The 19,183-nt window shown below is 39.6% G+C and overlaps 1 protein-coding gene across 1 annotated transcript in view; it reads left to right on the plus strand.

Moving 5' to 3' along the window:
• Window positions 1-5,054: 5,054 nt before the first annotated feature.
• The window catches only part of nbeab (neurobeachin b), a 236,494-nt gene continuing 222,365 nt past the window's right edge, over window positions 5,055-19,183 (plus strand). Inside the window, 1 exon segment of the mRNA XM_061719704.1 lies at window positions 5,055-5,371. Within this exon segment, the coding sequence (XP_061575688.1) occupies window positions 5,096-5,371 (276 nt within the window). The 5' untranslated portion in view covers window positions 5,055-5,095.

Below are 19,183 nucleotides of genomic sequence, written 5' to 3' on the forward strand. Positions count from 1 at the left end.
ATAGTAAGTGAAAAACTCCTGAGCCTGGTTGACCGGCGTTTTTGTCCACTAGAAGGCTCTTTCTTATCAATTGTTTACACTGTAGAAACATTTAATCTCCTCTGAAGACATTACATTGTTTTTGTTTTTGTTTTTCCACATGTGTTTGAGTGATTTTATATGGTACAAGCTAATATTATAATGGGGGGAAATGTGCATGGCCATTGCAGTTACACTGTTGCAGTATTTACTTCAGTATTGAGAGATGTACAACAAAATGCTCCTATTTGACCTTAGCTTTAAGATACATTCATGACTTTAAAATTATTTTTATTTGGAATTTTGTTAAATTGAAATTGTTGAGATTAAAACATGAAGACATTTCAATGGATTACTATATATATATATATATATATATATATATATATATCTCAGGTAGAGAGAGTTTATAGTTATGTTACTGCTATTTTTCTTTTTATTATTTTGGTATTTTTTTCTCTTGCTGCTTTTGTAACACAAAAATGTCTCCACTGTGAGATGAATAAATACATTTTTATTCTAATTCTTACTAACCAAAAACCAAAAAAACAAGATGATGAGATTCTGTTCTGTAACACCCAACACAATTTGTCACTACATAAAAAAATGACAAATATTTGAGTTTAGTCCTTGATTCTGAATGCATCAATGATTTGATGCAGTTCACTGGCAGCGTTCCATATTCTGACCTGATGAGAGAACAATAAGCTTCTTAATAGTAATACAGTGGCACATTTGATAAACAAAATTACACAAGAGAAGACTAATTTCTTTATACTAATTTCAATACAGACTCTAGGTTACCATTATAATTTTGCTTTTAGCAATTCAAGTATATAAAACTGCAAGAAACCCTTAAAATGCATAAGACCACAGTGAATTACAAATACAACATTACAAGATGTTATTTATACGAGAAGCTCAAATAAGCAGAACATCAAATATTAACTGCAAAATAAATCAGGCTTCAAAGCTTGACATCCCTTTGACGTGTTCTTAAACCATGCTGACACAGATCGACTTAACAAGGTCATTAAATGCATACTCAGCTTCCGGCAGCGAGTGGGAATGATGGACAGGATTGTCAGTCTCCTTTTATGTAACAAGCCTTCTCAAAGTTAAAAGAAACATTTTACACAATTTTTTTTCAGAAATCTGCATCATTTCTTGATGTCTTAGTGGGATGCTTATGTTTTTGTTTGTTTCAGTCTAAATACCAGCTGACACAGTTCCCTTTTCAATCACATCTTTCCATTTCTTCTCATAAGAGTCAGATAAACTACTCTGCTGCTGAAAAGTCCAGCAGGTTATGTCTCTCATTTCTGTAAAAAAATGTTAGATGAAGTCATGGTCATGGTCAGGGTGTGTAATTTCTGTCGTAATATTTTCTGAATAACTGCTGAAAACTTTTTTTATTTAACAACTCACCATTCTGGCTTTTCAAAACACCCCTAAAAAAAAAGCGGACAAAGAAAAATGGAACACTAAAAACGTAAATAATGAAAAAGTAGAAACAGCTCAGGATTTTACGAGAGCTGGAATTCTTTGAGGTATGCTCTTCATTACAGGAAAAAAAAAGTTAGGTTACAACTTTCATCTATCAGGTTTACAACTTTCATCAATCAGGTCACAACTTTCCCAGAGGTGACAGATCAGCTTTACAGCATGGAGCCACGGAGCCCACCTCCATTTCTACCTTATACACAGTTGCATTGGATCATAACCGTTCATGTCAATATATCAATATGTCTTCTCTAAATAAAATATTTAATGTTCTGTTGATGTGGCAGAATACACTTTTATCCAGAGCAATGATTTTATGATTCATTACTGACCCTACTTGTATTTGATGAAATGGAAAACGTGTCACTACGTAACACCAGTGACTACTTAAATGCGCTTATTTCCTGCAGGTAATCATCTTTATTTGTGTTGTGCTTGAACATGAACCACACAAACAACCCAGAATCATCTCTTTGCCCAGTGCAGAGTCATGATTCATCACATAATATCACATTCATCCAATCATCCACAGTCCATCTGTGCTTCTCATTCTGTTTTCCTCTATTTAAACGATGGTTCATGGTTGGATTTTATGTAGACAAATAATTTCTCCTTCAGTATATTTCTTAGACAAGAATCACCATTACAAACACTGATCCCTGTTTCTTCTTTCTTTAATTTTGTATTTTCTGTTTTTGAGGCACTTGCTTTAAGGTTCTGTCCTGGTCGCTCCCTCGGTCCTTAAACCTGCGACTTTCCATTCTGTAACCTTCCATTTTGCCTGTACCAACTGTAAACGGTCCAAATGTTAGACACTGTTGCTGGGGAGCAACTAACATCTTTTCACCACAGCCTGTGTTGAATTACCTTCTTGAAGTCCTGTAATCCTTTCCATTGCACAGCACAGTAGAAATTGGCTATGTCAGTCCTTCCGAACCACTAACTGTACTGGACTTTAAAATTTAACATGCTCAGTGAACACTGTAAAGTCTGAGATGTAGGTCCCGGATTTCTTTCTTGCTTGCTTTCTTTTTTTATTTAACATTTCTCCCAGCAATACATGGTCTGACCTCAGGGAAACGTTGCTGGGATACACACTCCTGGGAAAATTGGGAACTGCCTTGAAAGCTATCCATGTGTGAATAATCATCCCCACTGTGGAACGTTGAACTCCAAATCGTTTGGAAATTGATTTCTAACCTTTTCCAGATTGATTTGCAGCAACCATTACTTCTCTAAGACCATTACTTACGTCTTTCTCTCGTGGCGTTGTGTTAACACTTACCTGACTGCTCCAGACCATCTCTGAGCTCTGCACACCTGCCAATGGCCTAAAAACATTACTGAAGCGTATTCTTAAATTAAATACTTACCTGCTGTACTCTACTGCCACCGGACCACCCGGACTGCAGCGACCTGTATCCTGGATCCACGGTCAGGGCGGCCGGGCAGCGCAGCGCGGTGCAGACAGGGGGCTGCAGACATAGTCCAGAGCCCAAAATTTCACTTGTCAGTACGACTCAAGGTGACAAAACTTACATATGATTTTTGAAAAGATCCACGTCTATAGATTATATTTTGGTATGATAACCCTTCCTGAGTGGCAGCTGTATCATAGTTATCAGCTCATGAAGTTACCCCTTCAAAAAATTACATTTAGCTGCTGGTGCATATGGTTTAGACTCATGTACAGGAAATCTGTCAATGTTTCACAATATTGCCTTTGGTATCATTTTAAAGGGGACCTTTGAAGCATTCATTCAAGTTAAGATGTGATACATTTCCCAAATCCTTATGCTCCTGTGAGTATTCCAGTTTTTGTATTTTGTGTCTCTGTTGTTCCTAGATGACACAGGGCTAAAAGTTGTCATTTAGGTGAAAATTGTGTAAAAATGTACATTGTTTAGAGTTTAAAGAGCTGCAGTGACCTCTATGTTGGTCAGAAAGATTCACATCTTACCTTGAATGTGTCAGTGGTTGACATTTCCCCCAGTTTGAGTTTCTGTTTTGCCCCGCCTGTCTTCCATCTGCCCTGATTGTTCACAGCTGTGTCTCGTTACCCCGTTGTGTATATCTGGTCTTGTCTTTCCCTTGCTCCTTGTGGTTCCGTACTGTTTCCTTTCCTCCCTGTGTCCTGACAAGTTTTTGCTCTAGTTTTTTGATCCCTGTTCCTGTGTGAGTTTTGATCCTGCCAAGCAGCGCTTTTGGTTTTTGGTTTTTGTAAATAAACCCTTTTTTTTTGTTGAACTCCTGCCTTTCGCTCTCCTGCATCTGGGTCCTCACCACACCAGCCTGACAGAATGAATGCTTAAAAGGTCCCCTTTAAAATGATACCAAACACAATATTGTGAAACATTGACAGATACCCTGTACATGAGTCTAAACCATACGACGGAGTATTAGGGCCAAACAAAAAAACAAAAAAAGGAAATTACGAGAATAAAGTCATAATGTAATGAGAATAAAGTCGTAAAATTACGAGAATAAAGTCATAATATTACGAGAATAAAGTCGTAAAATTACGAGAATAAAGTCATAATATTACGAGAATAAAGTCGTAATATATTATAAATATATAAATATAACTTCACAAGATGCTCAATATTCCTCATTTTAACACAGGGAGAAGAAGCTCTTCCTGTTAGAGTTCTCATAAATTATATTCTCATAATATTACGACTTTATTCTCGCAACATTACGACTTTATTCTCGTAATGTTACGACTTTATTCTCGTAATTTTACGACTTTATTCTCGTAATATTACGACTTTATTCTCATAATATTACGACTTTATTCTATTACGACTTTATTCTCGTAATTTTACGACTTTATTCTCGTAATATTACGACTTTATTCTCGTAATATTACGACTTTATTCTATTACGACTTTATTCTCGCAACATTACGACTTTATTCTCGTAATTTTACGACTTTATTCTCATTATATTATGACTTTATTCTCGTAATTTCCAATTTTTTTTGTCTTAGTTTGGCCCTAATAGGCTACTGGTAAAACCAGGATATGCACCAGCATCTAAAATGCAATTTTCTAAAGGGGGTGGGTAACTTCATGAGCTGATAACTATGATACAGCTGCCACTCAGGAAGGGTTATCATACAAAAATATCATCTATAGACGTGGATCTTTAAAAAAAATTATAGGCAAGTTTTGTCCCCTTGAGTGGCACTGGTGTCTGGTCTGGCCCATGTGGAATATCTAACACCATGGACCAGCAGGGCTGCAGGCAGGGGGCGGCAACATGGCGGTGACCGCAGCAGCGGAGCGGAGACGCGCATCCAGGAGACGCGTTTCCTGCGTAAAAACACACACAGCTCCGTGTTGGCAGCGCAGGTCAGTCAGCCCTGTTAACGGGCTGGTACCGACAACACACCAGAATCACTCAGCACAACTCCCCAGAGTGGATTTTACGGTCAGAGAGAGAGAGTGGACTCTTTTTTTGTGTGTTTTCTCCCCCCCTCCCCACCACCCCTCCATGCTCCAGAGCAGTGACTAAACACATCAGAGAGAAAGCGTTGGAAAAACCCCGGGGGAACCCTTCGGCTTGAGAGGAGATGGCAAGCCAGAGAGCGGTGCTGATGTCGGGCTCGCTGCAGCTCTCGGACCGCCAGCGTCCTCCGGGTCAGAGGAGAGCCGCATCCTCCGCTGCAGCCTCCGCGGACACGGTGATGATGATGATGCCCGGCTCGGGCTCCGCGGTCCTCCCGGCTGGGATCATCAACCCTGCCTTCCCCATCCGGAATATAAAGATGAAATTTGCGGTTCTCATCGGACTTATCCAGGTTGGAGAGGTTAGCAACCGGGATATTGTGGAAACGGTGCTGAATTTGGTAAGAACACATTTAATTTATAGTCTTTATTGTTAAAAAGCTATAATGCATCGTGGATTCCTAAATTCGTAAAATATATTAAATAATAATATGCTTCGAGATTTTAATGAGTAAACATTCAGAAGTCACACAACCTGGGTTGATGAATGAATGAATGAATGGGACATCGTATCTTCAACTTCAACAAAGTCCCATCCTCCCCGTGTTTCTATCAGTGATGATGAAGATATAAGAGATGATGAAGGATATAAGAGAACTCCACAGACTGCAAATGCACTTGTTCAAATGCCACTTTTCTTGAGACGATGTGTTTTGAAGGAGCGCAGGCAGGGGGCATCTGCTTTTATTCTGGGTGTGCAGGGATACATTATGCTCCGAAATCAGAGAACCCTAGACATGTTGGACCTAATGCTTCAAAAAGCTCCAAATCGTTGTGGTAATTGATGATTTTAACAAACATGATGAATATTCAGAGAGTGTTCCGGTCCGGTGTCGGTGTGATGGTCTGGTGGTAGACTAATATTGACTCAGGCTGAGGCGATTTTAGATTAGTACCTTTGAAAAATTACAAAGTTCGTAATGAAGCCAAATTAATCTTTCAGTGCAATTTAACAGAAGTAAGAGGCAGATCATGTGTGCAGGAGCTGGCCTCTCCTTGTTAGTGCACTAGAGATTAATTACAACCTGTTCAAGCACAACAGAGACCCACTTTGTGGAGCAGAACAAATTATAGCCCTTGGCATGTACAGACATGAGAGTATTACTGCAGGATCTGAAGTCACTGACACCTTGCCCCTTTCCACTTTGCAGTACTAATTTTAAGTTTTTTTTTTTCTCACTGGCAGTGAAAAAAAGATTCATAACCTGTAGATGGAAATATGCTTTTTTAAAAGCTGCATCAGATACTGACTTATAACCCTCCCTCGCCTCCCCCCACTGCAACCCACCCAATTTGCTTTATTCTGCTCCACCTCTGCATGCTAACTTTTGCTTATAAGTGCTCTGTTTAAGTTATTTACCCATGCTCTTAAATGTAACGCCACATTAGACAGTCAGAACATGTAACTGCAGCAATCCTGAGACCAGATCACAGAATGATTGTCATTCTGTTCGCCTCGTCATCCAAATTACATCACAAATCTTCCATGACTACCTCCAGCTTTGGAAAACGGGAGGCGAAATAGTCATGGAGAAAAAAGAAAATCCAGCTGCTGGTTGAGATGAGGACATGATTTTTATTTATTCATGTCCTAAATTCTCATAAGTGGAAGTTGTTTCTCATGCGTGGAGTATATCAAGAATCTGTGTCTCATGGAATCCAATTTGTGGATTGATGAAAAAATGTTTCCTCGGTCTTCAAGTACCATTAGGTTGAATTTGTAGTTTGAGGATTTTTTTAAATGTTTTTTTTCCCCCTGATGTACAATGTACAGTCATCACTTATTTTTTCTCCATAAGGCCAATGTTTGATTGATAACTTTTAGCTAAAATTAATCAGCCGATGACCTGTCAAGGGAATTGAGAGCCATATTAGTCAGGCTGGATCTTCGTGATTAAAGGGAAGTATCTTTTGACGGATAAGTATGAGACTGGTCGGTAAACAAGATTGATTGAAATAAGGAAAGGTCTTTCATATTACATATTTTCATCAAGATCTTGTCATAAAAGGAAACGAATGCTTCTCATGTGCTGTCAACAGTTCGTTGATCTGTACGGGTCAAAAAATGAATCATAAAATGATTGAAAATTTGAAGAAGTTCATAAAAACTAAATGCTGCATCAACACTCCATGTAGGAAGAAAGTGATCATTTAATAATCACAATCAGATTGTAATCTTAGAAGTTTAACTCAGTTGATGTTAATGCATGAAGATTAAGTATAGCTTTACTTTTTTTTTTAGAAGTATATTATGGTATTGTTTGTCTAGAAATATCACCACTAGACTTCATTGGGATTTTTGATAGTTGTAGTTAACTTAAAACCCCAAATGGCATGATAAGAATTTGATGGAATAAATTAAAAAGACAACAAACAGAAACCCGAACCCAAGATATTTCTTGCTTTGTTCTTGTTTTTATGTCAATATACTTTCATTCTTGCATTCCAAACTTTCACAGCACTCTATGATAAACGTGGTACTTAAATACAGTAATATTTTGCAACTCAGGATATAAGACTATTACGCTTTTTTTTAGGCCTCCTGTTGTCCTATTATTCCTGCAAACACGTCTTAAGGTGTGCAGCGCCACAATTGTCCTTTAAACTTTCTCCACACATTCTGTGTTGGGAGTGCAGGCAGTCCAGCCCACTTACATCCAGTCAAGTCCAGTCCCTGCGCCCTTCTTCAGCCGTACCTTTGCAATGTCTGCGGAATGTGATTTGATGTTTGTCTTGTTTTAAAAAATACATGGACAAGATTTGTTGAAGGCAGAATTCAATGTTCTAAAATTCCCAATACCTTTAGTCATTAATACTGCCACGATAGAAGTGCAAATAAGCTTTGCCAGAGTTACTGATACAACTCCATACCATTGCAGACCCTGGCTTTTGGACTCGTAGCTGATACAGTCCACATGGTCCTTTTTGGTATCACACGGTACCCTTTCTTGCAAGGAAAGATCTCAGATATCGTTTCATCTGACCACGATACACACTTCTGCTTCGTGATGATCCGTCCCAGATTTCTCCAACCCCAGACATTGCGGCCACGTCTGGTGAAGTTTAACATAAATGTTATTATTATTTGCTTCACTATAAAGATTTTCAATTGGCATTTTTAAAAACTGGACCATTTTTCTCACACTTTTTGCCAATACTGTCGATAAGTTCTTATGTCTCTGAATGACAAGTCTTGATGGCGTGCCATCTGAGAGTCTGGAGGTCGTGGTTGTCCACTTAGGGGTTACACTCTTGTTCGTTACCCACTGAAATTCCTCCTGATTCCTCTAATTGCTCCTTGACATTCAGCGTTGTGGAATGAACAACATTAAAAAACTCCTCCAGTCTTTGCTTGAAGAACATTGGTCTGAAACTGTTTAACTATCTTCTCATGCACTCATGAACAAACTGAACATGTTCTCTTCAAAGGTGTAGGCTTTCATGGATATCACCTTTTATGAAATGATTATAGTCATCTGTTGACACACCTGTTTTAAACACCATCATTGATTTTTAAACTTTACCCATTTTGAGCCCCAAATGTCCCACTATCAAACATTTTCAGGAATGTTCTGTAGGCGTTGAGAGCAAAAATGGATAGTAACAGACGAACTTGAGTTGTCTTCAGTGAAATAAAAACCAGTGTAAATGAAACTACATTCCTTTGGTTTTACAGTGTGTTCAGAGGAGTTAGGCTAAGCTTCTGAACTTCTGGTCATGTGTATGAGCCAATATTTATGCAAAACTTTGTGTTGAGGTAAATGTACTTTACAGAAATGCAAATAAAGTGGCACAATTTGTCCTGCAGCCTGTTCCTATTTTTGCACAGACCTGGTCTGGAGCTGGCACTACGGTAATTCACGACAGGTTTTTGATACACATCTATAATTGTTTACAAGCCAAAGTCGAAGATAAACTCAAGGCTCTAACGTCTGAATTCTCCCTAACTTTGTTTTGTTTAAAATAATTAGGGCTGACGTTAAAGATTTTATCCATACACGACTAGTTTACTTGTAAAAATGGATGTAATGAGAATGTTGCGTATGTTTCATTTAAGTGACCGAGAGATCAGCTTGGGGAGGCTTTTGTCTTTCACTTCAATAGACTGGTTCACTGCAAACATTAACAAATGAAATGCGATTGGATCAAACATCCAGAAGACACTTCATGAGTCTTGTTTGTGTTATTAAGTAATTGAATTTGCTAAACAACAAGACACTATAGATTGTGGCCCAATCATAAGGGGGGTGCCATAAATCATTCGTGTACAGTTTCTCTGAAATGAAAGCTGTAATTAAGATTATGTGCTGTGAGACAGGTTGTAGTGCCGTGCCTTCAAGGTTGATGTCATTCAAAAGGAATATAATTTAAAAAACACATTAAAGCTTGAGATCTGCCTTTTTACACTGAAATATTATTCAGTGGCTTCTTTGAAGTGTGTTGTCTTTTTTTTTTCTTTGCATGCCTTTTTATCATAAATATGCACCAGCGATCGGAAAATCTCAGCGTTTGACTCTCTGACCGGATGAGGTCATGCGTTACGTAACATTTAAAGAAAATGAATTGCCTGATAATCTTTGGAGTAATGAGCAGCCTCCATCCTGTGGCGTGTGTGTGTGTGCGTGTGCGCGCGCATGCGCGCGCGTGTGTGTGTGTGTGTGTGTGCGAGCGTGTGCGCGCCTGATGAGTCCTGACAAATGTGAACCTGCTAATCCCGAGGGAGTTTTGTGTGTAGCGGAATGCCTTCCCAATCATTTTCATAGGTTTAAATGTGGCAATGGTGCTGTCAAATTATGGACCTACCGGTAATCGAATGTTAGAACTACGACAGAGTTAGTCAGTTAAGGGCGAAGCGAGCAATTGAACACAACTGCTAACACAAAATACTTTTTGTCACTTTCAGTATACATCTACTCACCATCCACTAGCAATCGAGTGGTGGCAACCTGCCCCTCGAACTAGGGCTGGGCGATATATCGAGTATAGCCGATGTATCTCGGCTTCTACTCTGTGCGATGTACAAAATGACTCTATCGTGCATATTCGAGTATACATTTTCACGCATTTTGCTTTTAGCCGCGGGCATTAAATTACAGGCTTTTCTCACTCTCTCGTCTCATCTCACCTTCTCTGAGACATAAAACAAGCGCACCCTGTTAGATACGTCAGTCACGTGCTGTCGTGTGTGCATTATCATTGGCCCCCGACCAGCTGCTGGTGTCAGCGCTGCTGTCCGGGACCGCCGCTCACTTCCACCCCGCTTTAACTTAACTTTAACTTTCCTAAACTCGGCCTGTTTGCGCCGTGAGCTCATCCGCGCGGTTGTTACGCGCGACGGACTCTTTTCAAAGCTAACTGGTTCAGTAAAGACGGGAGGGGATGTTTTCTCCTCGCACGACTCGCACGGTTCTCTGGAGAGCTGCTCAGCGCGACACGCGCAGCCGAGCCTTTAGGCTGATTTATGGTCCCGCGTTACACCAACGCAGAGCCTACGGCGTAAGTGCGCATCGCTGCGTACCCTACGCCGTACCCTGCGGAACCATAATTCAGGCTTTTCTCTTCCAGAGCTGAGAAACGTCACCTAGTGTTGCTTAAATGTGGCCACATGAAATCAATCACTATCATCGAAACAAAGTCAAACAAGACTACTGTATATGATGATATTTCTAAAAGTAAGTGAAAGTGATGCAAAGTAAAGGAGGTCAGGATGAAACATTGCAGTCCCTACACCTACAATAGTCTGAATATAAAGCTGCTCAGAGCAGCTCATCCAGGTAAAACCAGGTAAAACTTGGTAAAACCTGGACCAGAAGATGTTCTTAGCAGATGTTCTTCAGACGGGGAGTCAGAGAGATGCAACGTGCACTTTCTGTTTTGAAATGACACTTATGTTTGTGCCACTCACTGCTTAGTAACTGTTTAATAAATACAGTTTTGGTAAATTTGACTTATTCCCCCTTTTTGCATGAAAGTTTAAAATGAGCATATAATAATGCAGTATGAACAAGAATGTTTTAATGTAGATATAGAATCATCATACTGGTGTGATTGTAGCATCAAAGTGTTAATTCAAGGCTAAGGTAAAATATCGAGATATATATCGTGTATCGTGACATGGCGTAAAAATATTGAGATATTAATAAAAGGCCATATCGCCCAGCCCTACCTCGAACCCTGAAAAACATTGCTATCGCCAATCACAGACAGGGCAAGGGTTTGTGCATTTCCTCCTGGAGCACTGGAGAGAGGGTTTTCCATGTTTTATTGACATTTTGTTCCAGATATAAGCGGGTGTCTTGTCATCCAGAAATCCCATAACCTACTTTCAGAAAACTTCCCAATTTTTCCCACATTGGGAATTTTTTTATGTAGTTCTACATTAACATGGGGGCTTAGTGGTTAGCACTGTTACTTCACATCAAAAGGCACGGCAGGAGTCTTTCTGTGTGGAGTTTGCATGTTCTCCTCGTGCTTGCGTGGATTCTCTCCGGTTACTCCGGCTTCCTCCCACAGTCCAAAAACATGCGTAGTAGATTAATTGATGATTCTAGATTGCCGGTAGCTGTGAGTGTGAGTATGTCTGGTTGTCTGTATACGAGGCCCTGGCGACCTGTCCAGGGTGAACCCCTGCATCTCGCCTGTAATCAGCTGGCATAGGCTCCAGCACACCCCTGTGACCATGCAAAGGATGAAACGATGGATAGATAGTTCTCCATTAATGTGAGGATGGAAGGTTTGAAGAAGGAGGAAGGTGGAAAGAGGATCTTTATTCTGTCTTTTGTTTTGATTGAAACAATAAAAACAAAACAGGATGTTTATTATATAATGAAGAGTTTTCAGAATGTTAATTAGGCTTCAAATTATTTATTGAAATATGTTTTGATCCCTAATGTTGCTCTTTGATATACTGTATCATCTCTTTATTAAGTCCCTGCTGGATTGTAGTTTTGTGCCAAATGGGTTTTCTTTGATGTCGTTTTATCATCCAGAGATTGTAACAGTAAAAAGATGCCTTCTGTTTATAAACCGGATATTTAAACTTGGTTGTCAAATCCAATGTAGTTAGAAATAAAAAAGATGAAGGTAAAATAAAACAGAGAACTCTCCTCCAAGTACTTAATCGGCAAAACCTCATGGTAAGAGAAAAAATAAACAATCACGGACGAGTGGAAGAGTGTCAGGTTGTTCTCATTTAACGGTTGGCCTCCACTCTGCTGCTCTTGAGTCATTGAAACACACTGATCAATATTGGATCAATATGTTTTGGTACAGTTTTACAAATGTCCCAAAGAAAGTTTGTCTTTTTCCACCTTTTTTTATCTTCCTAAAATTGCCTAATGGGCCTTTCACTGCAAAAACAGACCCTCTAGAAATAAGTGTAGTATTACTAAATCTAGTAGTCCAGCCACTGGGGAAAAAGTGAGACAAATTCTCTTGAAAAAAAGCCCATTTTACTTTCTTATATGAGTTTTTGTAGCGTTGATATTCCTGCATCTCAGTGCAGTATGTATAGTATCACATTGGACAGCATTGTCAGTTCGGACTTACAATATTACTGAGATTGCTGTCTGCTTCTGTTATTGTTAACATCATATCAGCTATTCATTGTTGATGTCGATGCTCTCTCTGTAGATGTGTACGTTCAGACCTCTGTGTCAAGTAATGAAAAATTACCATTTAACCACATGGAGCACCGAAGAATCACATTAATAGTGTAGTTGGTAAACTTCCTTTAAAGGAGCTTGAGGCTCCTTTTAAGAAATGAGACTCTCTAGCGCCACCCTTCACCACGACGGCCGTTGGGGGTACTGCAGCCAACAGTGAAGCCGGCACGGGAGAACAGGGAGAACGTGCATGCAGCGTCATGTGACGTCACATCCGCAGCCCCGCGCGGGAAATTCGGGACCGAATTGCAGCACATTTTGCAGCACACAGCCTGTTCAAGGCAAAGGAGAGATACACTAGAGGGCTCATTCTTTTGGGTTTGGAACGCTTCATCTGACATTATTACTAGAAAACTTAAAATGTATACGGATTTTTTTCATAAATCTTGCCACAATCCGGCCTCAAGCTCCTTTAATATAAGTAGTCTATAATGTACATGCTTGTATGATGAGAGTTAACCTCACCCTTCACCAGGAATAGCGAGATTCATTATATGAAATATTTACTTCCATTTATTTTAATGGAACTACATACCTTAGAGTATGCTAAAATGTTTCCCTTTTCAGTGAAGTTTATTCTGTACCGCTCCATCAACTTTCTGCCAACAGCACTTTCATCTTATCTATTTAATAATCTTTTAAGGATTTGAGGGAAAATTGAAATTGGGATTACTGTATGTGCACATTTGCTTATTTAAAAGTAATTTCTCTGATCCTTCAGTTGACTCAGGGTCCATGCAAATAAAGTGCCTTCTCGTCATCTCTCAAGGACAAAGTGAAGGGCTGCTGTTTTCTTCCACGTTGGCAAGTTTTTCTCCCCCTTTTTTTTGCCTTTTCAACATCCAGGCGCAGTTGTGTTCTTATGTCTATAAGTATTGTGCAATATATATTTTTGAAACCCTCCAATTTCCATGAGAGAGCATACTTGTGTTTGTTATGGGAGAGTTTTACTCGTTCTCATTAGTCCTGCAGCGTATTAAGCTCACTGCAAATCGAATTTTATTTGTATATTGCTTAAAGTAATATACAAATAGAGTTTTTTCTTGTGTGCAGCTATAGAAAACATCAACTGTATGAAAATGCTGCAGGCTGCATCTCCAACTCTAGTATCTATCTATTCATTCTCTGAAAACAAAATCATCTGTCTTCCTCAAAATTGTATGACTTTAGGTATCATCAAAAAGAAAAAGGATTATAAAAAAAAGAAAAACAAAGACTGGAGTGTGTCCATATGTCTTTTTTGTTTTTCTGTGAATCAGGATGTAAGAATGTGTCCCTGCTCCCATTCCCGCCCACCGACCAATAGAGCCAGCCCATCCTGTGTCCTCCAACTCTGCCCTGCTATATGCAGGGGATAGTTGAAATTGTGGGGTAATTCAGCCATAAATGTCTGAAGCAGAGAGCAATTCTGAAGAAGTGGAGACATTTTACTAAAGGTTACATGGAAATGAAAGTATCTACCACTTTCAGTTTCAACTTTCAACAGAAACAGAGTTTGAGACAATTATCAGCAGGTAAAACGAGACTAAAGTTGGGTAACTAGCTCAGGGATGGTTGTTAGATGATCTGTAATAGGAGAAAAGCAAAGTAAATAAATAAATGAATAATAATAAGGACTTCTGACATGCACGCATCAAACTAATGGATTGTTTACATCAGAAAATTGAGCCAGATGAGGGTAGCAGGCAGGTGGGTCAAGTCCCCTGCTGGCCGGTGTCACTGCGGCTCACTCACTTAAGCAGCGCTGGAGTTGAGAATGAGAGTAGGACATATGGAAAAGACAAAGGTCATGCCCACACTTACAGGTTGACAGACTTGCGTGGACACACTCAGTGTTGCTGAGATAAAGTCTAAAACAGCTTAAGACTTTATAAATTGTGAAGCCGAAAACAGATGCTTTGAGGTCAAATTTGCAAAGCAGCTTTCTGAAAAACGTAATACTGCAGACCCGTGTCCTGCCTGCTGTTTTTGATGGCATCTCCATATAAGCTAAATCCACCTCTACGAGACACGGATCTCTGTCAAAGCTCATTTCATGCTATCACAGCTAGAATCAGGACAGGTCAGGCCAAATAGCAGCATCCCTGTTTCTGCTCTCTTCACCAAAATTGTAGCAACGTCTTCTCATCGCATGTTCTGTCCTCCAGTTTCATTGATACCATATCCCCCTCAGACAGATTAGCTGTAAATCCCCACCCTGCCAGATTTCAGGAATTGATTCTCCGTGTATTTTATGCGGTACATATAGACTGCATGGCCTCTTATTTCTGAGCTTGGAGATGGTGCTCTGCAGATGCAGCACAGAAATCCTCATCCATAGCATTGACAACTGACTTTGCTTATGACAGGTCTTGGTATTGATTTAAAAAAAACACAAACATTTTATGCACTTGTTAAACTTAAAACATGTATTTTAAGTAAATGCTCAAGAAAAAAAAAAAGATTCACTTTGCTGGCGTTGTGTTTTCTTTGTTTTCCTTCGGCCTCACTCAATTTGCTCAATTATTCCACCCAATCATGGAGTGCTTCTCCAGAGAGATCCTGGGGTACTGCTGCCCGCAGTTGTGTAAAGGTGCACAATGGGAAGTATCTTTGACGTTAGCTGGGGCAATGTTGGAAGTAAACTGACTTCTGGTTTTGGAAACTCTTTTTCCAAGACTTATTTTGATAAGAATGTGCTGCTGTTCCCCAGTACAGAATCATGACGATAAACGTGTGCAGAGAAAATGAAATGGACTGAGATAGCTGAAAGGAAGACGGTCATTAAATAGCAAGCGTAACTCTACGGTACTCTGCAGCAGCATTCCCAGCAGGGCAATAATAATTGTAATCTGGACAATACCAGTGTTGGCACGCTTTTGCCTACATCTATATTTACAGTAGTCTTTATATTTACCTTTTACATGATTGCACTTCCTTTCTGGCACATCCACATTGCTGCCAGGATGTGAATGTGAGCATTGCAGCAGCTACTTTATCAAATCTTTACAACACCAATCCAATTTATAGCCCTAAAGTGCTGCTCATTATGATTATTACATTAATACATCGGTGAAGGGTGTTTCTTCTCTGTTCCTGGAGCTGAGCGCAGGAAACCTCGTCAAGGTTAGTTCATAATTGCTTATTCTTTTTTATGAAAATATTTCTTTTTAAACTTGCTTAAATTAAGTATCATGACAAAATGCCACTCTTTGCCATCATTTAACCATGGAGGCTTTCAGCAAACATGTAATCATTACACTCTCTTAAGGTGGATTTTAACTTTTTGAGAAGGATTTGTGCTGCGTTTGGAGAGATAGACACCTGATTTGACCCAGTCCTGATGGACTGAACATGTTCTTGCTCATGTGGCTGATGACATGTCATGAACATGGAAGAATAAGCAGAATACACTAAATTGAGAATACAGTAATTTCTGTCTACCTGTCTCCAAATTTCTAGATTTTAGAGCAAGGTGAGTCTTTTTGTGAATTCGTCCTCTAAGTTTTGTTTCCAGTTTGTGATTATATTTCCGTATATTTCCACCATGTGCGAGTTGGGCTATACCACCACCTGGTGTTGACACAACAAAGCCTGGTTTATTCACTCCAAACCAGTTCATTTACCCTGATTTATGTTTTATGTGAAGCAAAATTTCAAAGGTTTGTATAATTGCTGATCTTGGAGTTAAGGTTTGGGGTATGGTTGAGATTTGGCTTATAATTTAACTCACAGGTATTTGTGTTGCTTTCATCCAAACACTGAAGGATTTGGGATATTAATCTAACACAGATGGGCTCGTGTGCTGCAGAGATGCTCACTAGTAATTTTTTTGCACATTCATCTTCTGTCTTTGACTGCAGATCAAAGTCAGGTCTCACATCTCTTACGGTCGTAATAAGTATCCAGTGATCTCCTTCATGCCATCTGTCCGCTTCGAACTTTGCAATATCTAGAGAACTCTAAATCTAAAGAACTATTTATAGTGTCATCATCACTTATGACAAATTATTTCCCATCTCACCTCTGAAATCAGTGTAATGTTAACCTAATTGGTCCATTACGCAGTCAGCAAAGAATTGGTAACATGCCTGCAGCTGACATTAATAATATCTTGTCTTTCGCTTGGTTAGCATCAGCAGGCAACAGTTACTTGGAGCTGAACAAGGATAATTGGTAATATAATAAGGTGTAAATTCTGAATGATTCTGTCAAGCAAGTAATCATTCATCTTTTAAAAAGCTTCAGTGAACATCACTCTAATTAAAGTAATTTCACCTTGTTACAAAAGCAGCTATGTTTTTAATGTTTGTTAACATACTTCAGGTGCTAATTTTAACTATTAAGTGACTGACCCAGGGCTGTACGTTTACTTTTTTGAATGGTAGCACTGGTGCTAGCAAGTTAAAAATTTTAGTAGCACAAATAAAAATTTACTAGCACACCCGGGTGGACAGTTAGTTAACCTGTTTATTGTGAAATCCATGTTATATTCATCAGAACTTCATTTACATGTTGAACAGCAAATAAACCGGTTCAGTCCATGCTGATCTTAATGAGATCTTGTTCTTAAACTTGAGACACAAACTGTGGCCACTCCTTTATAATTTGGTCGCCTGGCACGTTTAGATGAGGAAAGCCAATGGACTACAGAATTTGTTGGGTCGAATGTTTCTAATGGACATCCCTCAGTGCTGATGAGATCCTCTGTGGTGGAGACATGAAGACTGCTCCGGACAGAATTTTTAATTCTGTTCTGGGTCTAGTGTATTTTGAAGGATCAATTACTCAACATCCCATATTATCCATTTTACATAGTGCAAGAAATGATGCAAATTTTGAAAATCGACTGTGCGCATGCGCAGAACCAAAAAGTAGCATTTCTCGACAGGTAGCAGAAATTGGCAGAACACCGGCCGTTCAAAGTGTAGCCTGATCCACCCCACCCCACCCCACCCCACCCCAGCGCCACGCCTGAGGTTCGCCACGGCGGTCCCGGGGGATGCGGTCCTGGGGGATGCGGTCCTGGGGGATGCGGTCCCGGGGGAGGATGAGACTTTGATGGGTTTGATTAATGTAAAAACTGAAATAAAGTAGCTTACAATCAAACAAAGTTTTGCTCCCGCTCTATTTTCAAATACGCACACTTGTGTGCTGTGTGTGTGTTCTGCGGCGCCTTTAGGTTTGGTCGCGAAAATACGGTATTTATAATATATGAAATGTCAGAATAGGTAATTGTTTGACGACATCCCGGTGGAGAAAGGCTGATGTAGGTCAAGAGACATTCATATTAATTTTCACACTTTTTTTTAACATGACCCCAGCGCAACTCACTCGCACAAATGCGAGTGGATACATATTTCTCTTCGCACCAGATGATTTTTATTCGCAAATGCGATGAAAACTGTCGCACTGTACAGACCTGTGACCTATGTGCATGTGGACCTGTGTAGTTGCTGTAACCAGACTTTATCAGAAAAGGGGCCACAGTCTCACATGAAGTAGCTGTGGTTGCTTTTGATGTTTTTGGTTGCGCTATGACATCCCCTGATACCAGATTCCCTTCCCTATATGGTGAGGGAAGAGAAAGGAATGATATCAGGACAAACTGAAGGTCTCGGTCAAAAAAGGAAACATTAAAGTCAAAAATCCCATATCTGAGCCAAATCCAGAGTCTTTTGAGGATGAGCCCAAGTCAAGTTTCAAGTCACCGGTGTGTTCGACTTATGTGTCACATTAGTCCAGGCTGCAGAGTCGAGTCTCCATCTCTGGCATGCTGTCCACCAAACAGCTGAGCCTCAGGAGGCTGAGATCATGTGACCAGAGCCTACTCATGGTCCTTTGTACGCTTTAAGACGCGAGGAGATCGCTCCTTCCAGAACGTCACACCGACGCTCTGGAACGATCTCCCGCTGTCTCTACGTTCTCTGGACTCCATCGATGCGTTTAAGAACAAACTTAAAACCCTGCTGTTTCTTCAAGGTTTTAAACATTCGTAGTGAGAGGGTTGTTTTATGACCACCATGTTGATTTTATGTACTTTTATTCCAGGAGCTTTTATCGGTATTTTTTTGTTTTTTATCATATTTCTACTTTTATTGTAGTGTTTTATTTGTTTTATTTTTTTGTGAAGCACCTTGTGACATTCCGCTGTCTGTGAAAGGTGCTATATATATATATATATATATATATATATATATATATATATATATATATATATATATATATATATATATATATATACTGTACTAACAGCTAACAGTAAGTAGCCCTGAAAGGTGATGCCATGTTAGTCATAATAGGTTCACATGATCTTTTCTGCTTTAAAATTTGTTTCAATATACAAAATAACTTGTCCATGTCCGATTTCAATTGTAGTGCATCTTTCCGCAGCAGAGCAAGGCTATTAGACCCACAACACCACCATTACAAGTGTAGATTTGGCTTCAGATTTTTCCACAAGTATTTGAGACTGTCACAAATGTCCCGAATGGCACAAAATGCTTCAAC

Source organism: Cololabis saira, chromosome 4, assembly GCF_033807715.1.
Source record: "Cololabis saira isolate AMF1-May2022 chromosome 4, fColSai1.1, whole genome shotgun sequence".
In the NCBI taxonomy this organism is placed as follows: Eukaryota; Metazoa; Chordata; class Actinopteri; order Beloniformes; family Belonidae; genus Cololabis; species Cololabis saira.